The following is a 26599-nucleotide window of genomic DNA, read 5'->3' as shown; positions in this document are numbered from 1 at the left end:
GGTTTCAGTGAGCTCAGAGCATGAAAAGGCTCCTCTGCTGATCTGGTACGATCTGATTTTGACCTTTAGATCTAATCATGCTTCCAGTGTCTACGGACAGATCAGCATACAGTAAGACCCATGAAGGATTCAGAGACTTGGCTTTGGTCATGCTTTGCCAGAGCCCCTGTCTGGGGACTTACTGGAGGCCTTATAAATGATTGTAGTTTCTTGAACAATATTGCTTCTAACCAAGGACCCCATGTTAAATAACAGGTTATAGCAAATGAGAATCACTGGTCTTATGTGATACCCAACACCCAGAAGCAGCTGGCCTTATAGAATGGTGGAATGACCTATTATACTTCACTGATGTCCTCAGTTAAATAAAAGCTTTCAATATAAAGTGCTACCTGTAAGATTAAGAATATTCTTTGTACCAGCTCAGTATATGATGCAGTTCTTTCATTAGCCAGAGTACATGAGTCAGGGAACTAAGTAGTAGAATTGAAGATGGATCATCTCACAAATACTCAGTGACCTCTGTCCACAATTTTTGTTCCATGTCCCCATTGTATAGAAAATTTAATACCCAATAAGGGAATTCTAGCACTAAGGGATTAATAGTCCTGCTGAATTTGAAGCTTAGACTAGCAGCTGGTCAATACAGGCACACAACAGGGTTTTTAGTCAGTGTGTCCAACACAAGTATTGATTCGTGACTAATGACCCCACTTACCTCTTGTCTGGTTGTCACTGTGGTGACCAGCTTTGCATGTGCTCTGGCTGACTTTAGAGAGGCACTGTCAGATGGAACCCAAGCCTCTTGCCTCCTTCTCCCTGGGCTCCCTTGCTGGCACAGCTGCGAAGCCCTGCTCAGCACCCACACCTGTGCTTCCTGGACGTGTAGGTTCTTAACACACTGTGGGGCAAACCTTTGACCAGTGGGAGGCAAGAGCTGGTGGATAAATCCTTCCACCTACCTCTCCTCTATGGGATGGTTCCTGAGACTCAGTTTATATGGATTTTTTGGAGGACTGCCCCTTTGAATGAAGCAATTGGTCACATTTAACAGTGGTCAGCTCAGTACCACATCCTCATTTGGGCTGACATGCATTTGCACTCCCCTTGCTTCTCATCCTCCTCCTTGGAATTGCATGTCTTCATAAAGTAACAACACATGAGCCCTAGCCCACAAACTCTACTTACTGAGGAACCCGGGCTGAGACAGCTAGCAATGTGCAAGGGGCATGGGTGAGCATGCAGACATATGCACACACACATACACACCCCGTATCATACAAATACTATTGAAATGTAAAGGAAGGTTTGTTGAGAAAAACTTATAGTAGAGGCAGCAAAGAGAGGAGGAGGAAAAGAGTGCATATGACATGATCCCTTAAATTCTTGTTATTTCATATTGAGATGTTCTTGGATTGGACACAGCTGGTCATACTGTGGAACGTCCTCCAGGAATGGAATCCTGTCCCTTCTGCTTTTTGTATTTCTAGGTAAGTTGGGAGACAGACAGAAACACCTGGTCTACTATGTGATGCTGGGAGCATCCACACCGAGGAAATGACTAGGATCTGGAACTTAGCTAGGGGAGCCTGCACACCAAGCCAGAGATGTTGCATTCTTTGTTGACCTAGCTCAGTCCTACCAACTCAGCTTACAGTTAAGCCGGCTAAAGCTGGAAGGGAAGCAAGTCACCAGAGGCCCTAAGCAAAAGATTTTTTCTCATCAGGGACAAGTCACCACAGTTTTCAAGGGGAAATAAAGTTGCTGCTGTACAATGAGGGCAGGAAGATGAATGCATGAAACCCAGAAGAACACCCTGGGCACCTCTTTATGTTGCCATATCCAGTGCGAGTGTTAGTGAAAGACGACTACATTTCCAACCAGGCAGGCCCAGAACTCAATCCTCCAGGAATGCAGATCAGATCCCCCTTGCCCTCTGCAAAAACAAACCAAAACAAAAAGCCTAGCTCGAGACCAGGTGCAGTGGCTCACACCTGTAATCTCAGCACTTTGGGAGGCCAAGGCAGGGGAATCACTTGAGGGAGGCTGAGGAAGCAGATCACTTGAGGCCAGGAGTTCGAGACTGGTGTGGCCAACATGGTGAAACCCCGTCTCTATTAAACAAACATAACAAACGAACAAAAAAAAAACAAAAAGCCTAGCCAGCTGAGGGCTGGCCTGAGGTGAGGAGGTATGAAATGAATAACAGAGGGGCAAGTCAGAATCACAGCCACAGCCCAGCAGCAAGTGGCAGAACCAAGAACTGCAACCTCCACTTGTGTTTCGCTTTTGTAAGGTCACATCCATTTATATGTTTTCATTTGATTTCCTTTGCTTCCCTGTAAGATTTGCCTTTAATGTTCTGCACTTTCAGTCTGATGTATCTGCTGGGTTTGTTTGTTTTGAGACAGAGTCTTGCTGTGTCACCCAGGCTGGAGTGCAGAGGCCTGATCTCAGCTCACTGCAACCTCTGCCTCCCTGGTTCAAGGGATTCTCCTGCCTCAGCCTCCCGAGTATCTGGGATCACAGGCACCTGCCACCATGCCCAGCTAATTTTTGTATTTTTTTTAGTAGTAATGGGGTTTCACCATGTTTGGCCAGGCTGGTCTCGAACTCCTGACCTTGAGTGATCTGTCCATCTCAGCTTTCCAAAGTGCTGGGATTACAGTCATGAGCCACTGCACCGGGCCTGCTGTTATATTTTGAAAACTGCCTCTTCCCATCTCTCTACTCTCTCATTCTGGAGCTCCTATTAGACATCTATTGGATTTCATTCTGTCTTCCAGCACCTTAACTCTTATTTATATTTTGCCTCTCTTTTTCGTCTTCTTGCTGTATTTGGTTAATATCCTCACATCTGTCTTCTAGTTCAACAATTTTCTCTTCAGCTGTGTTTAACCTCCTGTTTAACTTATCACTGAATTTTTAATTTTAGTAACTATGCATTTTAAAACTTTCTGGGTATTATACTGAGTTCTTTTAAAATTTTGCTATTTTGTTTTTCTTTGTGCCTTGTATTCTTCTTAAGATTTAAATTTTTATGTTTAGTAATGATTTTGATCATTTTGAACTACTTTATTTCAAACTAAAATTCAATTATTTTAAGTTTGTGGGGCTCTAATTCTCCTTTGGGTTTTTTTTTCCTCACTTACTCAAGGTAAATCATTTTTTTCATGTATTTTGTGATTTTAAAAAATTGTGACATCTTTAGAAAGGTTTTTCAAAAAACAGAAAAATCCTTTTTGGCCTGGTATGGGAGCGTTCCCCCAGAGGCCTTTGTGTTTGCTTCTGTCAGACACTCAAAGCTATTATCAGTCTGGGACAAATTTTTATATTAACTTTCCCAGTTTTGAGACTTCTGTACCACTGAGATAATGTGTATTCAAATTAGAAAACCCACCCTAGGCACAGATTTGGTGTTATCACTTATTTGGGGACTCTTTTTCCACCTAGAGCTCGGGCTGGGACACACTGCTTCCTTGTCATCTTCCACATTGGTGAGTAGATTTAAAAAAAATTTTTTTCCCTAGTGATGTAGTCAGAGGTTTTGCTTCCAGCTCCCTGACTTTGGAGGACCCAAGTTCTCATGTCTTGTGCTGAGACATAGCTCCTAGATTGTTGAGCTGGAACCCTCAAGCCAGGCAATCACATCATCGGCTCATGTATTTCCATTTTAGCTTTCAGGTCCCGCTTATTTTCTGGCCCCATGGATGAAGCTTCCTTTACAGCAAGTTCAGTTATGCACTATGAATCCTCTTGTTATGTTTTAACCAGAATTTCTAGGTATTGGAAATAGGGAGACTTTGCAGGTCTACTACCTTGCCAGAACCAAAATTCCCCAAAAAAGTCTTATAATGATGGTGAGTACCTGTTGTTCTCCAGTGCCCCATTCTTAGAGCAATTCATAGTTAAAAAAATAAGAAAATTCAGAGTTGTTATTATATGGTAATGTATTAGGATGATAATACCATAATTACTGTTTTGTTTGAAATTTGGTTTCCTAAAAAAAAAAACAACAAAAAACTGCTGGACTCTATGCTCCTGGAAATGAAAAAATGAATTACCAAAGTAAAAAACTTAAAATTCATTCCAGGTAGAAGTTCCCTCTTCTTGTTCCAGGGTACTTAGAATTTGGTTTACTCCTGAAAACTAAAATTTGCAAACAATGTTGGAGACCTGGCTTGATACAATCAATGTGGGCCCTATGTTTGTTCCTACTCACTGTCATATTAAACAGGCAGCTGGAAAGTGCCGACCAGGGCCTAGCTGGAGTCAGGAGGAATAAGTGGCAAAGGATGACAAGAAAACACATTAACAAGAGAAGTCACATTTGGGAAAAGGCAGGGCCCATATAGGTCATGGGTGACAATGGGCAACATAGAGGAGTTCTCATAAAATCTCATGCAATAATGTGAAAAAGTATTCTCTGTCCTAGGAACCTGTTGGTTTCTTGAAAGGCCTCATTTACATGTTTCCAATCTGGTAGCAGCAGATTCAGTGGATATTAAAGGTCATAATAAGGAAAGGATTTTAAGCACAAATACCACAAGAACACCATTTCATATTTTTTTCCTTAGGGGAAACAAAGTAGTCTAAAGAAATATCTGTATGCAAAAAATGAGCAAATAAACCAAGATAAGTGTTAAAAGAATTTGTACACAATTGTCCGTGATAAAAGTACTGACCCTAGGGAGCACCTATTCCCACAAGCAGGTTTCATTGGCGATGCTACATACTAAGGTTACTAATGGTGATAAGAACACTATATCTTTTTTTTTAAAACTTTTAACTCTATTTTAGTGTTAAGGAATCTACAGAAAAAGAGCATAGCACAGGTCCAAGGTCCAGGGAAATGACCGGAGGATGATTTTAGGAAAAACCAAAGGTTAAGCATCCTGTTGATGTCAACTTGCTTTCTTCTGTCATTGATTTTCACCCTTAAAACCTTGCCATAGGCCAGTGCGGTGGCTCACACCTGTAATCCCAGCACTTTGGGAGGCCAAGGCAGGTGGATCACGAGATTAGGAGTTTGAGACCAGCCTGGCCAATATGGTGAAACCAGTTTCTACTGAAATACAAAAATTAGCTGGACTTGGTGGCCCACACCTGTAGTCCCAGCTGCTCAGGAGGCTGAGGCAGGAGGATCACTTGAACCCGGGAGGTAGAGGTTGTAGTGAGCAGAGATCATGCCACTGCATTCCAGCTTGAGCGACAGAGCAAGATTCTGTTAAAAACAACAACAACAACAAAAATCACACAAAAAAACCTTGCCATCATATATATATATTTTTTTATCACTGTCCTCATTGTGTTTCCTATCCACCAATATAGCCTACGGCTTGCAGTTTATCAAGTTGGTGCTTATGGCTCCAGGGAACAGAAAACCCTGACTCTAGCCTAAACAATAAGATAATTTATTATTTCACATAATAGGATGTCCCAGAGTTTGGGCAAACTCCAGACACAGTACAACCATTTGGTTCCATGATGTCATTGAGGACCTGGGCTCTTTATCATTTCCCTGGGACATTGTCTGTGAGTTGGCTTTGCCCCAGGGCTGGCTCCCTTCATGGATGAAGAATGACTATAGCAGTTTCAGGCATTACGTACACATAGATGACCCAATAGGAGAAAAGTGCGACCATCTCTTTCTCTTTTTTTAAAAACAGTTTTATTGAGATATAATTCACATACCATACAATTTTCCCACTTAAACTTTATGTTTCACTGATTTTTAGTAGATTCATAGGGTTGTCCTACAACTACCACCATCAATTTTAGAACATTTTCATCTCTCTAAAAATAAATCCCATACCCATTAGCAATCATTTCCCACTTCTCCCCAAGCTCCCCCCAACTGTAGTCCTAGACAACCTCTAATCCATTTTCCATTTTCATGCATCTGCCACTTCTGGTGGTTTCATGTAAGTGGAGTCATATCCTATGTGGTCTTTTGTGACTGGCCTATTTTGCCTAGCCTATTTTTTTTTTTTTTTTTTTTGAGATGGAGTCTCACTCTGTCACCCAGGCTGGAGTGCAGTGGCGTGACCTTGACTTGCTGTAGCTTCCGCCTCCCGGGTTCCAGTGATTCTTCTGCCTCAGCCTCCAGGTGGCTGGGATTACAGGCATGCACCACCGTGCCCAGCTAATTTTTGTATTTTCAGTAGAAATGGGGTTTCACCATGTTGGCCAGGCTGGCCTCGAACTCCTGGCCTCAGATGATCCTCCCACCTCGGCCTCCCAAAGTGCTGGGGTAACAGGCATGAGCCACTGAACCTGGCCTGCCTAGCCTAATGTTTTTAACATTGATTGCCATTTCTTTCTTGAATTCTCCCTTTTAAGAGGAAACCTTTCCTAGAGATCTCTCAGCAGACTTCCTTTTAAGACTGTTCTAAATCGAGTGACATGATCTATTCCTAATCTAATCATTGGAGATGGAAGAGGAATGACTGTGATTACCTAAAGTGAGTGTAAACTAACCCTTGGCAAAGGGGATGGGGTTATCTAGTCACCTGCTTTGTAGTTACAGGCAAACAGGGGCTGGGAAGGTGAAGAGTGGATGTCTGAACAAAATTTAGTTCCTGTTAGGAAAGAAGAAAGGGGCAATGGATGTTAGGTAAGGAGATAAAATGTACACTACACTTTAACGATACAACATAACAGTTATGAAAAAGGATAAGAATGGCGAAGGGGGCTCCACTTACCTTTGGTTTATTTATTCCACCAGTCTTCCTTCCTTCCTTTTTGTTTTACACCTGTAAGCTTCAGACTCTAGAGTGGTGGGTTCACCAACCACTCCAAATCCTACCCCTGCAATGGATTTTATTATACCACCAGGTTGAGTGAAGCTGACCAACTTCAGGGGCTTCAGGGAGGAGGCAAAGGCAGGGAGGGGGTAACTGAGAGGTGAGAGCCACACAGTACCCACTTTCTAGGTAATCAATCACCAGCAATTCAGCATGCCATCATTGCTGTTCTAGCTGTATGTAGTTGATGTATGCAAATGAGAGGGAGGTTGCAAATAGAATTTTTTGATACATATATTAAAAAATTATATATCTCTATCTTGTCAATGAGCAAAAAATTGAAATGTGGGACTACCTTAAACCTCGATTCTTTCTCTCTTGTCTTATGTTCTTGAACACTCTTCCACAGTAGGGGGCAATCTGACTGGAGAGTGAAATACTCTTTCCTGTTGAATGACCATGGCACTCCTGTCTTAGTTTCTTCTCACCCTATTTCTAGGCCAAGGTCATTTCCCTCTAACATCCTTAATAACAGATTCTGAGCCAAGACCAGGCACAGTGGCTCATGCCTGTAATCCCAGCACTTTGGGAGGTTAAGACAGGTGGATCACCTGAGGTCAGGAGCTGGACACCAGCCTGGCCAACATGGTGAAACCCCATATCTACTAAAAATACAAAAATCAGCTAGGCGTGGTGGTGGGCTCCTGTAATCCCAGCTACTTGGGAGGCTGAGACAGGAAAATTGCTTGAACCCAGGAGGTGGAGGTTGCAGTGAGCTGAGATCACGCCATTGCATTCTGGCCTGGGTGACAGGAGCAAAACTGCATCTTTCAAAAAACAGACAAACAAAACAAAACAGGTTCTGAGCCAAGAGAATGTTACCTCAGGATTGGTTCTGGACTAATGAGAAGCTACTGGGATGGTCAGCCACCATATTTGGAAAATGCTAGAGATCTTGAGATGTAAGTAAGACTCTTCTATTCTTGGGATCTACTGGGTGTCAGTCAGTACATTTACCCTCAAGGGAACATAAATTCATTTTGTAAGCAACTGGGGCCCATACTTTCAATGTGTCACTTATTTCAATATGCAATAAGTATAGTAGTATATGTGGCAATGTGTTAGATGTGAAAAGAGACACAAGTCCCTATCCTTGACAGTGAAAAATGGTCTTCTCTGAAGATCCTAGGTAAGGCTGAAGACCAAGGCAAATTCCAAATAGCTGCTTGGGATGACTTTTCTGCTCCTTGGGAACCTCACTCAGCTGTCAGCGATAGTGAACAGAGCACATGGAAAAGGAAGTACATAAGCCAAACCCTTCTCTCTGGCTGTGTGCATTTGGATATTTGGATCTGTCTTTGGTCCTCTCTGTGGCATGAATGTGCCATTGAGCCTTAGGGACTGTGCCTGAGGCACTGTTCCAGGCATCTAAGAGCCAGAGTGTCAGACCTGAGTCTTCTCTGGCATTGTAGATCCTTAAAATGGATCAGCAGAGGAAGCTCTCCAGGACTCTCTTTGACTGTGAGAGGGAACTTGTGTTAGTCCTTGACTAAGAGGTTTTTTTTTTTTGAGAGGTAGTTTTGATCTTGCCCAGGCTGGAGTGCTTTGGCGCGATATCGGCTCACTGCAACCTCTGCCTCCCAGGTTCAAGCGATTCTCCTGTCTTAGCCTCCCACGTAGCTGGGATTACAGACACCTGCCACCACGCTTGGCTAATTTTTGTAATTTTAGTAGAGTCATGGTTTCACCATGTTGGCCAGGCTGGTCTCGAACTCCGACCTCAGGCAATCCACCCGCCTCGGCCTCCCCAAGTGCTGGGATTACAGGCTTGAGCCACCGCACCCAGCCTAACAGAAGCTCTTGGGGCTGCCTAAGTCAGACTGTCAGGTTTCTGTTGGGCTGCAGGAACCCATTAAGGGCTGGCTAGAGCTTGAGCCTGATTATGCTGGAATCTGAATGCATCCTCATAAAATGGGATTTGGAAGAGAGCAGAATTGGTATAGGTCTCCAACACTCCGACCTACACATCTGCCTGCAGGTGTGTATTCAGATTCCCTCCATCCCCTATATTTCCATCCTTCTTATAAAAATACAGGATGCATAGCAGAAATAAGTGATGCAGACTAAAAATATTACCATCATTCAAGAAAGGGGCAGGTCAACAAGGATGTGGCTATCAGGAAAGGCTGCGTGAAGGGGAGCTATGCAGGAAGGATGTGATTAGGATGGGCAGAGAGGAGGAATGGGGACACTGGAGGTTTGTGTGGGACTTCATAAATGGTGGACAGAAATAATTTAAATACTGATTCACTAGAAGTATTGAAATATCAACCTGTCACCCAGGTCGAATTCTCCAGGAAGCATATTCTAAGACAGTGTGTACTAATTCGTTTCTTGTGGCTGCTGTAATAAGTTACTACATACTTAGCAGCATGAAACGACAAACTTTTATTATCTTATAATTCTAGAGGTCAGAAGTCTAAAATGGTCCTCAGGGTTGCATTCCTTCTGGCTCTAGGGGAAAATCCACAGGCAAACATACAAGCATGAGCACATTCCATGTGGTCATACTCACATTCACACGTGATGCAGATGTCCCAGCCATGATGGATCTGGTCTTTAGGGGCCCTGAAGAACGGAAATGAGTACAGAACTCCCTATTCATATAATCCAAAACAAAATCAGCCCCAAAACAACACCAGCAAAAAGCATACATATGTGTGAAGTTAAAAAAAAATTCTTTCTAGATTGTTCTGATTGGACAATTACGGAAAGTTCATCAAAGCTGACCTTTTCTTATTTGGGGAACCACTTTCATGCTGAAGCCCTAAAGCATATGCTGAGTCTGAACCTTGGAACATCAGCATCAAGTCTCAGATTTTTCTAGCCTGCAGGTGAGCAGCTCAGCAGCTTATCTCCACACATAAACGCTTTAGATAGTTGGAAAAGAAGAACTGAAAATAATGGTCTTCCATACTCTATGACAACATTTTAAAGCTAGAAGGGTTTTTAAAAATGGTAATGTTCTCAGTCCCCTAGTTTACAGGTAGAGACTCAGGAGAGAGGGCTAGAAAGTTCTTGCTACTAAATAGTGTGACCCAGTGAGGACTGGTGCACCCTGGCATAAGGAATAGGTTTACTGCACCATAACTTCATTGAATGTTTCCCCCCACCGCCTTTTTTTTGTTTTGTTTTTTGTTCTGAAGCATTCAACTAGGGGGACATAGGTAAGTCTACACGTAGGAAATGCGCAGACTCAAGCGCCATGGGGCAGGAACCATGAAGGGCATTGTACCTGAGCATATCCCCAGTGCCTGTTGCAGGGCCTAGCACACTTTCAAATGTTGGTTGACAGGCCGGGTGCTGTGGCTCAAGCGTATAATCCTAGCACTTTGGGAGGCCGAGGTCGGCGGATCACTTGAGGTCAGGAGTTCGAGACCAGCCTGGCCAACATGGCGAAACCCCCGTCTCTACTAAAAATGCAAAAAAATTTAGCTGGGCTTGTTGGCACACACCTGTAATCCCAATTACTCGGGAGGCTGAGGCATGAGAATCGCTTGAACCCGGGAAGCAGAGGTTGCAGTGAGCTGAGATTGTGCCACTGCACTAGAGCCTGAGAGACAGAGTGAGACCCTGTCTTAAAAAAAAAGTTGGCTGACTGAATGCTGGAAGGAAGAAGGATCTGGCTTGGTCCCCACCCACACCAATCTGGGGGGCGAGTACAGAGTGTAAACTGTCTGGAGGTTGGCATTGGCCTAGCTTCTCCGTTACTCTCTTGTTCTTTAGAATCCAATCAAGCACCTGTGGCCAGAGAGATGTGTAAAATGGAAACCAGTCCCACCAGTCCCTGACTGCACCCCCTCAATGCCTTCTCGCCCTGTTTAATGTCATGTCCAAACTCCTGGCCGCGGTGGCCTGTCTCCACCTCTCCAGCTTCCTCGCTTGGCTTGGCCCTTCTTCTTAGCTCTCTCTGCCTCACCCGCACCGGCCTGCAACTCGCCAGACTGCCCCAGGTTTCTGAGCTTCTGCACAGGCCCTTCCCTCTCCAGGCTCTCTCCCCTGGATCTTTGCTTCAGCTGCTCCTTCTTGACATTCAGGTCTCAGACCAATGGCCCCGTACTCAGAAGGCCTAGCACAGGCCGCCTAATTTCACGCAGTTCTCCCCCAACCCGCGCTGCCTTCCGTCACCCGTTTCATTTTCTTCATGGCACGGAGCACCATCTCCAACGGCCTTGTTCATTTAGTTAATTTATTTTCCGACTTAGTTCCAGGCGCTAAAGCAGTGTTACCTTGGCAGACTTCCCATCAAATATAATAATATTTGCAAAGGATGGATGGATGAAAGGAAGAATGAGCCAATCAACGAGGGAACGCGGGGAAAGGCAGCCTCAGGGCGGCAGGCCCTGCCACCCACACCGTCCCTGGACATCCAAGCCGGTTCCCGCCCCCGGCCCGCGCGCGCTCGCAGACCCGCGGCGGAACCCGAGGGCGGCGGCAGCGGTTTCCCTTGAACGAGCCGGGGAATCTGGAGGGAGCACACAGGAAAGGCAGAGCCGCGAGCTGGACCAGCCGTGGTGAGTGCAGCGGCGTCCGGGCGGGGAGCGGAGTGCGGGGCGCTGGGAACGGGCGCGCGAGCGGGGTGGTAGTCGGGATGGGGGCCCGGGGCGCTGGGCGGAGCCTCTGGAGTCGCGCTGGGCCGAGAGCCTCGGGTACCCGAGCATCAGGCGTCGTGGGTGCAGGCGGCTGCGCGGCTTGAGGGTAGGGGGTGCGGGCCTGGCCGGCGCGGCGGGGGAGGGCCTCGCGCGGATCTCGTGGTCACTGCGGGAGTCAGCTGCCCTGGGTTCGAGTCCCAGAGCTGTTGCTAACTTGTGAACCCTCCCTCACTCCATCCCTTGGACTTCAGTATAGTCCTTTGCAAAATGGGGCCAATAGTATCCCATCCATTGATGGGATGGTTGGTTCATTCATTCTGGCGCTTTACTAGGTTCTGGTGCTGCAGATGGATAGACAGAACTTGCCCACGAGGGGTTCACTGTCTAGTGAGAAAAACATTTCCACCTGGGTGCTCCACAGGCATGTCAAATTCAGTGTCTCTTAAACCGCACTACTCTTCTCCACAAACCTACCACTCAAATCTAAATGATTGGAATCACTATTCAATCAGTCACCCAAGCACAAAAACCTGGCTTGGTTCCTCCTCTCTCACTTCCTACAGTCAATGAACCACCAAGTGCTGCCAATTTCTACTTTCTAAAGCTTTCCAAATCCATCCTTTATCTTGGTTTGTTCTTTTAGGTGCCTAGAGATTATGGCAATAACTTCCTAATGGTTCTCTTTAGCTTTAATTTTAGCTTCTTCCAGTTCATTTTTCATTCTGCTACAAAGTGGTCTTTTAACAGTTCAAATATGATTATATCACCCACCTGCTTAAAGCTCATTAAAGGTTTTTCATTGTCTTCAAAATAATAGCCAAAGTCCTTAGTGTGGGTTCAAGGTGGTCTTTTCTAAACCCCCCGTGGTCCTCAATCCTTTATCTCTAAACCACTGTTTCTCAAAGTCTGGTATAGTGGTGACCTCCATTACAACCAACATGGGAGTACTTGTTAAAAGTGAAGATGACAGCTTAATTCCAAAACAAATGAGACTCTTTGGGGAGGGGGCAGTTTCCAGAATTCTGTGTTTTTAACAAGTCCTGCACTAAAGGTTGAGAACCTCTGTTCTAGACACTCCAATTTTTACTCTGCTGTTGATGGGGTACAGGACACACTGCCCCAAAATATGACTCGTTGGCATTAGAGGAAACAACTGAAGCAGGAGAGTCACTTTGTGGCTTTCCACTCTTCTCCCCTGAAGCAGGCCATGAAATAAGTCTTTGACCTTCTTCTGTATGAGGCCCTCCTGTGAGAGGTGCTCATCCTATGAGTATAGGATCGAGGAAAGGAATGCCCTTATCTTTGAAGACACAGGTACACAGAGAAGAATCTGAACAAACAGGCCTTGCTAAGTTCTCCCTAGCGTATTACCGTTAGATCATACCCCCTTTTTCCAGTCATACTTCTCCACGGCCGTCCACTCTGCATCAAACCTAGCATAAAAATACATGAATTTACCTGTTTCTGGGTATTCATTTTCTTAGGAAGGTTCCTGTGTCGCCTAAAACTTACCTTAAATAAATATGTATGTTTTTCTCTTGTTAATCTCTCTCTTGTTATAGGGGTCTCAGCCATGAACCTAGTTCTCCCCTCACTACCTACGTATTTTTCTCTCAACACACTTTACTGTCATTTATGCCTTTGTACACTCTCAGTTTGGGCTACTGTAAAAAAAAAAAAAAAAAAAAAAAAAAAAAACCAAAAACTGGGTGGCTTAAACAACAGAAATTTAATTCTTACAGTTCTGGAGGCTGGAAGTCCAAAGTCAGGGTGCCAGCATGGTTGAGTGCTTGGTGATAGCCCTCTTCCTTGGTTTGTAGATATCTCTTCTTGCTGTATTCTCACAATGCAGAGACACCATCTCTGCAGAGTCTAGTCTTATAAGGACACTAATCCCTTTCATGGGAGCCACTCTCATGACCCAATTATCTCCCGAAGGCTCTATCTCCTAATACCATCTCACTGGGGATAGGGCTTCTATATCAGCATTTTTGGGGAACACAGCATTCAGACAATAGAATCCACAAAGCTCCTTCGTTACTTTAGTGACTCCTCCTCATTCTTCAGGGCTCAGGGAAGACTTCATTGACTGTGCGTCACCCCCTCAGCCCTAGACCAGGTTAGGTTCATTCTTGGCAGACTCTCACAAAGCCTTGTGCTGACTCATTTATCTCACTGTACTGCAATCATAATTGTATAATTGTGTTAGCATTGTGGGTTTGACAGTTGTGATTACTTGAGAACGAATGAGACCGGTTCTTCTCTGTCCTCACACTCAGCACAGAGCCTACCACATAGGTGTTTATTAAAGGGCTCTTGAATGAAGGAGTGATTTAGGGTCAGATGGAGAGGAGTTCAATAATTAGTTGGGGGTTTGGAATCATGTGTCAGCCTGACGGTGTATGGGATTCACAGGAAGATGGTCTCCCTGGCACTGGCTTCACTGCTGCTTTCGATAAGGATGTTTCTTCCCTTGAGAGGAATTTTAACCAATGGAATTTAAAGGGAGTCATAAAAGAACTGGACTTTTAAGTGGAAACAGTTTCTTTTTCTTGGTCTATATACCTCACTAACAGATAGTCATAAAAAATTTCTTCTTAAATTTTTGTTTATCTAGAAACTAATTAAGTTCATTTTCAAAAACTTAGAAAGTACATTGCAATTTTAAAAATGAAATAAACATCACCCACCATTCCACAACCTAGAGGGATCTACTTTAAAAGTTTGTTTTTGAGCCAGGTGCAGTGGCTTACGTCTATAATCCCAGCAATTTAGATGGCCAAGGTGGGATGATTGCTTGAGGCCAGGAGTTTGAGACCAGCCTGGGCAACATAGTGAGACCTTTTCTCTAACAAAAAATTAGCCAAGTGTAGTGGTACGTGCCTGTGGTTCCAACTACTCGGGAGGCTGAGGCAGGAGATATTTTTGGGCCCAGAAGTTGTAGTGAGCTACGATTGTGCCACTGGACTCAATCCTGGATGACAGAGTGAGACCCTGTCTAAAAAAAAAAAAAATTTGTTTTTGTTTAATTCTATTTTTTTTTTTTAATTTATACTCATGTTTGAACATAATTGGGATAATGCCAATTATATATGGCTTTTTATCCTGCTAATTTTACTTAACATTATGTTTTGGGTTTTTTCCACATCAGTACAAATTTGGGGTAAAAAAATATTTAATTGCTATTTAACTTATTCATTGAACAAATATTTCTTAAACAGCTATTGTATGCCGGATCTTGCTTTAGGCATGGGATACAGCAGTGACCAGAACAATGTCCTTACTCTCATAGAGTTTACATTCCAGTAGGATTAGGCTAATAAACGAGCAAGTGAATATAAGCATCATCAAATAATAAGTGTCATGAAGAATAAAGATATTCTGTTATGTCACTCTGTTTTTTAGTAAAGTATTCCTAATTTGCCTTCTTTAAAGGAGTGTATGAGTGTCTATCATTTTATTATGTCATCAGTGAATACGATCATTTAAAAAATTATTTTGGTCAATAATGATCTCTGTAATCTGCATGTCTTTGATTATTCAGGAAGTTGAATATTTTTAGATAGCCATGTGCATTGCCTCTTCATTGAGTTTTCTATACATGTTTTCTGTTTTCCTGTTGAGGACCTGGTATTTTCTTCTATTTTGAATTCGCCCTTCGTATTATTATTGTGTTTTTGGGACACTTATGATGGATAGACAAATGTATACTCTTAAACAGTGGTACAGTGAGGCTGTAAGGAGTCAGAAAAACCAGAGGAAGCCTGGAATTCCCTTCCTCTCTTTCTGCCCCATCCCTCTTCCCTCTATTACCATGAGGAAAAAGTGATCAGAGAGGGAAGAAGTATAGGTTAGGTGGAAATACGTGAAGGAAGAAAGAAAGGTGGATGTGTGGGTGGGTGAGAAGATGCAGATGATGGGAATAGAAGGGAGAAGATGAGCTGAGGCCAGAGGAGAAATGGTAAAGAGGAAGAGGAATGAGTGGGAAAAAGAGTGGGAGAGGATAAAAGAATGGAAGATAGAGTAATAGGGACATTACATGAAGATCATGGATAAATTTTTTTTTTTTCTTTTTCTGCCTCTACTAACCTAGCAAATCTCTAGAAGATGACGGTGTTCTTTAAAACGCTTCGAAACCATTGGAAGAAAACTACAGCTGGGCTCTGCCTGCTGACCTGGGGAGGCCATTGGCTCTATGGAAAACACTGGTAATTATCTGACAGCCCCACTCCACCTTTGCACCCACAGCGAAACAGCCCCAAAGAGCTTCGGGTTAAAATCTTGTTCAGCTGTGCTTATCTCTATAAAACATGTGGTGTAAAAGAAAAATCAATGCGATTCAAAGCAAAAACAAAGACTTCTTGTACCCAGAGCTGGAACTACATGTGTACTCATATCCAGTGGATAGAGAATAAAGTAGATCAGAAAGGAAGCTATTTTTATTCATTACATTTATAGTTGAAGAAATTAAGACATCCTAGAGAAAGATAAGTCCTTTCCCAAGTTAGTAGTGTAAACACCAAAAATCTGAGACAGGGCTTAGTCAATTTAGTAAGTTTATTTCACCAAGGTTAAGGACGTGCACCTGTGACACAGCCTCACGAGGTCCTGATGACATGTGCCCAAGGTGGTCTGAGCACAGCTTGGTTTTATACATTTTAGGGAGACATGACACATCAATATGTGTAAGATGAACATTGGTTTTGGTCTGGAAAGGTGGGACAACTTGAAACAAAAGCGAGACAGCTGAAGGTAGGGAGGAAGCTTCCAGGTCATAGGTAGATAAGAGACAAATGGTTGCATTCTTTTGAGTTTCTGATTGGTCTCTCCCAAGTAGGCAATCAGATATGTATGTATCTCAGTAAGCAGAGGGATGACTTTGAATAGAATGGGAGGCGGCAGGGCGCGGTGGCTCACGCCTGTAATCCCTGCACTTTGGGAGGCCGAGGCAGGTGGATCCTTTGAGGTCAGGAGTTAGAGACCAGCCTGGCCAACATGGTGAAACCCCATCTCTACCAAAAATACAAAAATTAGCCAGACAGTAGTGGTGCACACCTGTAGTCCCAGCTGCTCGGGAGGCTGAGGCAAGAGAATCGCTTGAGCCTGGGAGGCTGGGATTGTGATGAGCTGAAATCAGGCCACTGTACTCTAGCCTGGGTGGGAGAGTGAGACCCTGTCTCAAAAAAAAAGAATGGGAGGCACTTTTGCCCCAAGCAGTTCCCAGCTTGACTTTTTTTCTTTAGCTTAGTGATTTTGGGGCCCCAAGATTGATTTTCCTTTCACAGTAGTAAGCAAGGACTGGAACTCATGTCTCCCTGGCATTTTATTCCTTCTGTCTCTTACTATAGTCTCTTTATCTGTCATCAAGGGACACTTACTGAATTTGTTCCTCTATCCCCTGTGACTATCCTCATCTATCCCATTAGCCTACATTGACTTAAATGAGAAGTAGACTTTCAAACCTTTTGTTTAAATAAAGAATTCAGAGGAGTCATGGATTTTATTAGTCTTCATGCATGGAGGGAGAAGAAAGTGCCAAAGCTCCTCTTCTAGTTTAACACGGTAATAAGATTTAAATAAACAGATAAGCAGATAAGTTTTTGTATAAAAATTATGCAAATTATGACAGCAGCCAATCAAATTGCAGTCTTTTGGAGATTAAGGACTACATTTTAAGTATGTAGCAACACTAAAATCCAGATGTCTTAAATGACTGCTTTGTTGAACAGAAAACAGAACAATTACTCTTTGAACTAAAAGTCTTAACATTGGAAAAGAGATTCATATTGATATTTTGTGAACACTCTCAATTCATCACTGTGAGAATAACCTTATGATACAACATGATGTCTGCTTTTTTTGCAGCTGTGGAAAAATTGGAATATATTCCCCTTCTTTTCTTTCTAAGTATTGTCAAGGCCAGATGCTCAAATTCCATTAGCCAGCATCTAAGGAAAAGAGCAAACGTAAGAAGTTTAAAATTTGTAGTTAAGAAAAGGGTGGAGCAGATATTTTAACAAATAGAGCATGGAATGTTTGGCTTCTCCTTTTTCTAACTACACTTGAGTCCTCAAGGCCCCTTTGCAGGCGCATCCAATCTAGGTCATGGCTAGGTCAGTCGGGGGAAATTCCCACCCACTGAGGATTCCTGCTGTTTCTAGGTGAAGATTCGAGGAACTGTGTACTCTGTTCAGGATGTCTTTAGAGGAACCATGATAAGTTCTTGCCCATGTAACCTTGAGACTTTAAAAAAGGACCATTAAGTCTTCAGGACTAATGGAGGCCTTATTCTAAATTGGATCTGAAACAGCTTGAGCCAGAAGTGTGGTGGCAGCCTGGAGGCCTCATTTTGCTCTTTCTCCACCCTTGACATTCATTGTTACTGCTGCAAATGCAAACTCCTGTTGTCCTATTGCTCTTCTTTTTCTCAGACTGTTCTCTTGCATGATTTGGTACTATTTAGCCTTTTTTAAAAAATTGTGGTGGAAAAACACGGGACATAAACATTTTCACCTTAACCATTTGTAAATCTACAGTTTGATGGTGTTAAGTATATTCACATTGTTGTTCAACAGATCTCTAGAACTTTTTCATCTTGCAAAACTGAAACTCTGTACCCATTGAACAACTGCCCATTCCTGCCCCACCCCATCTGCCTTTGACAACCACTATTCTACTTTCTGTTTCTAGGAATTTGACCACTTTATACTTTGTGTCAGTGAGTCATATAGTATTTATCTTTTTGTGGTTGGCTTGTTTCACCTTAAATGTCCATAATGTTTATCTTTACCTTTTCTTTTTTTTTTGAAATGGAATCCTGCTCTGTCACTGAGGCTGGAGTGCAGTGGTGTGATCTTGGCTCACTGCAACCTCTGCCTCCCAGGTTCAAGTGATTCTCCTGCTTCAGCCCCCCAAGCAGCTGCGACTACAGGCGCGTGCACCATGCCTGGCTAATTTTTCCATTTTTAGTAGAGACAGGGTTTTACACTGTTGGCCAGGCTGGTCTCGAACTCCTGACCTCAGGTGATCTGCCCGCCTTGGCCTACCAAAGTGCTGGGATTACAGGTGTGAGCCACCGTGCCCGGCCTATATTATCTCTAAATGTAAAGATACATTCTTTACGTTTAAAGAGGTATGGCCTTTATATCTGTCAATGGACATTTTGGTTACTTTTACCTCTTGACTATTGTGAAACATGCTACAATTAACTCGAGTGTACAGATACCTCTTGGAGATCCTGTTTTTAATTGTTTTGGATATATGCCCAGAAGTGGGATTGCTAGATCATATGGTAGTCTATTTTTAATTTTTTGAAGAGCCTTCATACTGTTTTTCCATTGTAGCTCATCATTTTACAATCCCACCAACAGTGTACAAGGTTTTCAGTTTCTCCACACCCTCACCAACACTCATTATTTTCTGTTTGTTTGATATGGGCTATCCTTATGGGTGTGAGATGATATGTCATTGTGGTTTTGGTTTGCATTTCTCTAATGATTAAGGAAGTTGAGCATCTTTTCATATGCATGTTGGCCATTTAAAAATCTTTGGAGAAATGTCTGTTCAAGTCCTTTTTCCATTTTTAATTGAGTTTTTTGTTGTTGTTGTTGTTGGCTTGTAAGAGTTCTTTATGAATTCCAGATACTAACCCCTTGTGAGATTATAGAATTTGGAATATATTGTTTCCTATTCTGTAGCTGGCCTTTTTACACGATTGATCTTGTCCTTTGATATATGTTGTTTTTAGTTTGGTTAAGGCCCATTTGTCTACTTTTGCTTTTGTTTGCCTCTGCTTTTGGTGTTATATTCAAGAAACCATTGCTAAATCCGGTGTCAGGAAGCCTTTCCCTGTGTGTTCTTCTAGGAGTTTTATATTGGGTCTTACATTTAGGTCTCTAACAGATTTTGAGTTAATTTTTTTATATGATACAAGATAGGGGTTCGGCTTCATTATTTTCCATATGGATATCTAGTTTTCTCAATACCATTTGTTGAAGAGACTGTCCTTTCCCCATTGTGTAGTCTTGGCATCCCTGTTGAAGATCATTTGACTATATAGATGAGGATTTATTTCTGGGCTCTCTGTTGTTCATTAGTCTATATATCTGTATTTATGCCAATACCACACTGGTTTGATTACTGTTGCTTTGTAATATACTTTTAAATTCCGTAAGTATGAGGCTTCCATCCTTGTTCTTTTTCAAGATTGTTTTGGATATTTGGGGGTTGCTTGAGATTCCATATGAATTTTGGGATAGTTTTTCTATTTTTGCAAAAAATGTCATTGGGATTGCATTGAATCTGTACATTGCTTTGTAGAATAGACATTTTAACAATATTAAGTCTTCTAATTTATGAACATGGGATGTCTTTTTATTTAATTGTCCTCTTTAATTTCTTTCAGCAGTGTTTTGTAGTTTTTGGCATGTAAGTCTTTTACCTACTTGCTTATGTTTATTCCTAAGTATTTTATTCTTTTGACACAGTTGTTAATGGGATCGTATTCTTAATTTCCTTTTCAGATTGTTCATTCTTAGGATATAGAAATATAACTGATTTTTGTGTGGTGTGTATCCTACGACTTTGCTGAATTTATTAGTTCTAACAGCTTTTTTTTTTTTTTTGGTGTAGAATCTTTAGGGTTTCTACATATAAGATTATGTCATCTGTGAATAGGGATAATTTTACCTCTTCCTTTCCAATTTGGATACCTTTATTTCTTGTTCTTGCCTCATTGCTCTGGCTAGAACTTCCTGTGCTATGTTGAGTAGAAGTGCTGAGTAACATCTTTGTCTTATTCCTGATCTTAGAAGAAAAACTTCCAGTGTTTCAAAATTGGGTATGATGTTAGCTGTGGGCTCATGATATACGGCCTTTATTATGCTGTGATACTTTACCTTTTGTTGCCCTCCCCCCATGTTTTTGCCTATATATCCCCAACCTTTTCACAGAACAGTGCTCACATTCTTTATACCAAACTTGTTTTTACCATGAGAAAGTCTTACCCTGTCGTCTTCTTGAGTGGAAGCTGCCTTGTCCTTTCTTTCTTCTTCTTCTTTTTTTTTCCCCCCAAATCAGGTCATTTTATTATTGTGGTTTTTACACATTTTATTTTAATAGTTTTTGGGCAATAGGTGGTGGTTTTTGGTTACGTAGATAAGTTCTTTAGTGGTGGTTTCTGAGATATTGGTGTACCTGTTACTGGAGCAGTGTACACTGTACCCAGTGTGTAGTCTTTTATTCCTCACCCAACTCCCACCTTTCCCCTGAGTCCCCAGAGTCCCTTATATCATTCTCATGCCTTTGTGTCCTCATAGCTTAGCTCTCACTTATAAATGAGAATATATGGTATTCCATATATTCCATTCCTGAGTTACTTCACTTAGAGTAATGGTCTCCAACTCCATCCAGTTTGCTGCAAATGCTATTACTTCATTTTATGTTATGGCTGAGTAGTATTCCATGGTGTATATATACCACCTTTTCTTTAGCCACTCGTTGGTTGATGGGCATTTAGGTTGGTTCCATATTTCTGCAGTTGCAAATTTTGCTGCTATAAACATGCATATGCAAGTGTCTTTTTCATATAATGACTTCTTTTCCTTTGGGTAGATATCCAGTAGTGGGATTGCTGGATTTAATGGTAGTTCTGCTTTTAGTTATTGAAGGAATCTCCATACTGTTTTCCATAGTGGTTGTACTAATTTACATTCCCACTAGCAGCGTAAGTATTCCCCTTTCACCACATCCATGCCAACATCTGTTATTTTTTAATTTTTTAATTATGGCCATTCTTGCAGGAGTATGGTGGTATCTCATATTTTTAAAATTTGCATTTCCCTGATAATTAGTGATATTGAGCATTTTTTCATATACTTGTTGGCCATCTGTATATCTTTTGAGAATTGTCTATTCATGTCCTTAGGCCACTTTTTGATGGAATTATTTGCTTTTTTCTTGCTGATTTGTTTGAGTTCCTCTGCAGTGGAGTGCCAGTGGGGAACAAGGACCTCTTCTCCAAGGCCCTGTGTGATCAGAGGCTGCCTGCCTGTTGGGGTTTAGGTGCAAACTTTCCCTACTGCGTCCAGTGCTGCAATTTTGTCTGTGCTGTGAGAAACTACCCACAAGCAGAAGGATCTGGAACTCAAGGCCTGCTCTTCAGATTCTTTTGTACCATGAAGTGATTGATTCCTTGATGTCGTGCTCTCCTGCTCCTCCTAGGGATGGGGCTTCCTGGGAACCAAAGTGCAATGGGAACCAAAGTGCAATGATTGTTACTGGTCTTCTGGATCTAGCCACCCAGCAGGGATAGCAGACTCTGGGCCGGTGCTGGGGAATGTCTGCAAAGAGTCCTATGATGTAATCCATCTTCAGGTCTGTCAGCCATGGGTACCAGCACCTGCTGTGGTGGAAGTGGCAGGTGAATGATGTAGACTCTGTGAGGATCCTTGGCTGTAGATAGGTTTAGTGTGCTGGCTTTCTTGAATGCTGGTTATGCAAGTAGTGAAGTTGCCACATGGATAGACTCAGGACGTTTGGTTAGCCAGGATGTTGCAGGCAGTGGTGTTAGCTGTTGTTTTCTCCTTCCTGGTAGCAGTGTTACTCTGTCATGAGTTGTGGTAATGGCCTGAGTTGGTTGACCTTCAGCCAGGAGGTGGCACTTGCAAGAGAACACCAACTGCGGTAGTAATAGTGGGATTTGAACTTGCCCTAAGTTGGGGCAAGTATTCTGGTTTCTCAGGTGATGGGTGGGGCCATAAAACTCCCAAGAGTTTCTATATTTTGTGTTCAGCTACCAGGGCTCATAGAGAAATACCTTCAGGTGGGGGCAGGGTTAGGTGGGTCTGAGCTAAGACTGTCCTTGGGGAGGGCTTGCTGTGGCCACTGTGGGGTATGGGGAGGTGGTTCTCAGGCCAGTGGGGTTATGTTCCAGAGGGTATTATGGCTGCTTCTGTTGTGCCGTGTAGTTCACCAGGGAAGTAGGGGCTAGCTGGTAGTGAAAGGCCTAGTCCAGCTCCCACGCATTTAGTGAGGCTGTTCTCACTTCCAGAGTGCTCTGCTAACAGTGCCAAGTTTAGATCCAGGCAGCCTGTGCGCAGAACTCAGACCTGCCCCAGGTCATAAGCTTCCCCGCTGAGAAAGCAGGCAAGGCTTTCAGGCCACACTCTCCACACTTGTCTGCCCACAACGTTGGTGGCTCCTGCAAGATATAGTCAGGGATGGCATCTGTGGGCTTGAGCTGGAGACTGGGTGTGCCTACAAGGTTCTTCCTGCTGCTGCTTCTACTTTTTTATTTCACACAGTTCCCTACATTCGTTCCAGCTCTGTGTGAGGTTAAATCCTTTGCCCATGATCTGGATTTTCAAATTCCCCGGTGGGGATGTGTGTTCAGAGGCAGGTTTTCCCACCTCACACTTTGGGGAATCACAGTTTTTCGTCTGTCTTGCAGCATTTGCAACAGTGTGTCACTTCTTTCAAAGGATCTGTGAATTCTTTCAGTTTTCCTGGTACATTCCTGTGGTGGTTCTTGGAACAAAAGATCACAGTGTGATTCTCCACACACTGTTCTGTCTGTCCAGGTGGGAGATGCAATGCACATTAGCCCTGCCTTTTATCCGTCATCTTGCTCCCATCTCTGTCCTTTCAAATGGGATCGGGGTGTAAGGATGTTGGGATTCTCCTGGCCCTTCAGTAGATGTTCCAAACCATTTATCTTCCATCTTATACATCTTCCATCCTTCAAGCCTTATATCTGGCTATCTAATAAAACCATAAATATTCCAGCCTTCTAGGATTTCGGTTACATTCAGCTTAGGCTTTGGTGCCTGGCTTATCAATGTCACTTTCTTTCTAAGTCCTGTTATCTTCCCAGACACCCTGAGTGTCCATATGGATGACCTACCTAACAACCTACCCCCACTTTCCTTGACTTCTCCTGTATCTGCAGCTTTGACCCACTACTCCACCTTCTTCCAACTTCACCCCCTTCTCATTGGTTGAATGCTAAACTTTATCACTTGCCCCTGTTCCACTTCGGTATCCCATTCTGTCATTACGGCCTGCTATTATTCCAGTTTTTTTCATTCCATTACTTCTGCTCTTCAGTGTTATTAGGATTTCTTGTCCCTTGGCGCCTCTGTTTTCTTCCCAATCTATCATTCTTCCTTGCTTTTCATCTTTTTTATATCGTAGATTCCTTGATCCAACACATCATACGTTCCTCAACTCCATTTTTCACGTCATTCCTGAGCTTTTTAATCTCTCATTTCCTCTCATTTTCACAACTAAAGGTTTGTTTTTGTTGTGTTTAGAGATGGGATCTCACTCTGTCACCCAGGCTGGAGCGCAGTGGTGCGATCATAACTCACTGCAGCTTCAAAATCCTGGGCTCAAGTGATCTTCCCACTTCAGCTTCCTGAGAAGCTGAGACTATAGGTGCATGACAGCACACTCTGCTGATAAAACTTTTTGAATAGGTTCTCTCTGCTTTCCTATCTCCCACTCATGCCACATCCTCTCCAATTTTCATTATAATTATTTTCACCAGTTTTATTTTGCATTCCTCTTGACCACTGTGTTAGTCTGTTCTCATGCTGCTAATAAAGATACCTGAGACTGGGTAATTTATAAAGGGAAGAGGTTTAATTGACTCACAGTTCCACATGCTGGGGAGGCCTCAGGAAACTTACAGTCATGACAAAACGGGAAGCAAACACATCCTCCTTCACATGATGACAGCAAGGAGAAGTGTTGAGCAAAAGGGGGAAAGCCCCTTTATAAAATCATCCGATCTTGTGAGAACTCACTTTCATGAGCACAGGGTGGAGGTAACCACCCCCATGATTCAATTACCTCCTGTTGGGCCCCTCCCATGACACATGGGGATTACGGAAACTGTAGTTCAGGATGAGATTTGGTGGGGACACAGCCAAACCATATCAGCCACTCAGCTTTAGACCCTGTTGACTCTCCTTGAAATGCTTCACTTTTTTGTCTTTTGACTCCCCAAATCCTGTTTTTCCTTCTCTGTCTCTGCCTGTTTCTTCTTCTCCTTTGTTACTTCTTTTTTTTTCTTTTTTCTTTTTTCTTTTTTTTTTTTGAGACGGAGTTTCGCTCTTGTTGCCCAGGCTGGAGTGCAATGGCATGATCTCAGCTCTCCGCAACCTCTGCCTCAGCCTCCTGAGTAGCTGGGATTACAGGCATGCACCACCACGCCTGGCTAATTTTGTATTTAGTAGAGACAGGGTTTCTCCATGTTGGTCAGGCTGGTCTTGAACTCCCGACCTCAGGTGATCCTCCCGCCTCTGCCTCCCAAAGTGCTGGGATTACAGGCGTGAGCCACCGTGCCCGACCTCCTTTGTTACTCTTCTCTTCCCTTCTACTCAGGCATTAGAGGAGTAGCTCTCTAGAACTCTGCCCTAGGCCTTCTCACTTTATATCCTCTTCCTGCATGATCTCATCACTCATGATGTCTTCAGTTACCAGCAATATGAAGCCATCTCCCAGATTTTTGTCTCTATAAAGACCTCTTTTGAATTCCAGACCTGTATATACATTCAGCTACTTATTTGTCTATTTGGATGCTTCACGGGTGCCTCAAACTTAACATGAAAAATAAAGTAAAAAGCTTTCCTGCCAAACCTGTTCCTTCCCAGTAACTGGTACCACTCACCATCCAATTTCCCAAACTAGGCCAGGCATGGTGGCTCACGCCTGTAATCCCAGCACTTTGGGAGTCCAAGGCAGGTGGATCAACTAAGGTCAGGAGTTTGAGACCAGCCTGGCCAACATGGCGAAACCCTATCTCTACTAAAAATATAAAAATTAGCTGGGTGTGGTGGTGCATGCCTGTAATCCCAGCTACTTGGGAGGCTGAGGCGGAGAATTGTGTGAACCCAGGAGGCAGAGGCTGCAGTGAGCCGAGATCACACCATTGCACTCCATACTCTACCTGGGTGACAGAGAGAGACTCTGTGTCAAAAAAAAAAAAAAAAAAATTCCCAAACTAGGAATTTATGCATCATCCTTTATCCTCCTTCATTCCCCGCATCCAGGTCATACATTATAAAGGATTTTGCTCCCTCTACATCTCTTAATGTATTGAGTTTCTTTTTCCTGTCCTCACTGTCATGGCTTTTGTCCATACTACTATCATCTCTTGCCTGGGTCCTTAATAATGGCCTCCTCACTGTTCTGGCACCTACTTTGCCGGTTTCTAATCTATTTTGGACACTTGCTAGAGTAATCCTTTGTAAGTACAGATTGCTATTGCTTTGAGACTCGAAGCACAATATTCTTACCAGCTCTACATGTGCTTGGCCCCTGCATACATCTCTGGACTTGCAACATTTTATACTTTAACACATGGACCTTTCCTGTCTTCCAAAGTGACATGTTCTTTCTGTTTCAGGATTTCTTTGAATGTCTGCACATGCTGTTCTCCGTGGAACACTCTGACTTTCTCTTCTTCCTTAGGCAACTATCATTCCTCCAAGTCTCAAATGTTATTTCTTTAAGCAAGCCTTCCTTGTCCCCTCTAGTCAGGATTAGACAATCCTCTTACATTTTCTCCATAGTTCTATGAACTCCTCATATATTGTTCATTGCTATTAGTGATTTTCTGTTGTTCATTTCTTCTGTTATATCATAAGACTCTACAGGCAGGGGTGCTGTTTGTCTTGCTTAGTGTTGTCCTGTAGGCCCAGTACATAGAAGACACTTGACACACATTTTACTTATGGAAGATGGAACAAATGAGAATGAAAGGATGAGTGTGCAGAGGGCAAATATCAACCTTATTGACGGACCACTCGGAATTCACAAACTAGGCTGTTGAGTCCTTCGGAAGGAAATTATACCCTAAATTCATAGGTTACTCTTTCAGTTTCTACAAATTTTATTTTGAAATACTCACGAATTTCCTTACCCACTCTATCTTCTCTATACTTATTCTTAAGCAACCTAACTCCTAGTTCAAAGAGAATATGAAAAACATGGGCAGTTACCCCAGAGTGCATATTGACATCCTTTCTCTCTGTCTCAGTGGCTGAGGCAGCCATCCTCCTGGTCAGCCCCTCTGACTCTTCCCGTTCTTTCACCTCCCATTGGTTGTCCATTTCCTCACTTACATCTTTAGTCTCAGACTTTCGCTTTCTCTCTCCTCTGTTTGTCAGAATCTTTCCTAGCTCATACATCTTCACT

At 43.0% G+C, this 26599-nt stretch overlaps 1 protein-coding gene across 3 annotated transcripts in view; it reads left to right on the top strand.

Moving 5' to 3' along the window:
- The first annotated feature begins 11203 nt into the window (after positions 1-11203).
- The window catches only part of LOC105471269 (acylglycerol kinase), a 110749-nt gene continuing 95353 nt past the window's right edge, over positions 11204-26599 (top strand). For 2 of the 3 annotated variants that reach the window (XM_011723639.3, XM_011723637.3), the window contains exons 1-2: positions 11204-11320; positions 15492-15606. In XM_011723639.3, the coding sequence (XP_011721941.1) occupies positions 15506-15606 (101 nt within the window). In that variant the 5' untranslated portion in view covers positions 11204-11320; positions 15492-15505. Of the gene's footprint in view, positions 11321-11381; positions 11505-15491; positions 15607-26599 lie in introns of those variants that run through there. The other variant, XM_011723638.3, reaches the window with a different exon arrangement.

This window comes from Macaca nemestrina, chromosome 4 (assembly GCF_043159975.1).
Source record: "Macaca nemestrina isolate mMacNem1 chromosome 4, mMacNem.hap1, whole genome shotgun sequence".
Lineage (NCBI taxonomy): Eukaryota > Metazoa > Chordata > Mammalia > Primates > Cercopithecidae > Macaca > Macaca nemestrina.
Note: the sequence above shows the minus strand (reverse complement) of the source record. Positions and strands in the feature narration are given on the sequence as shown.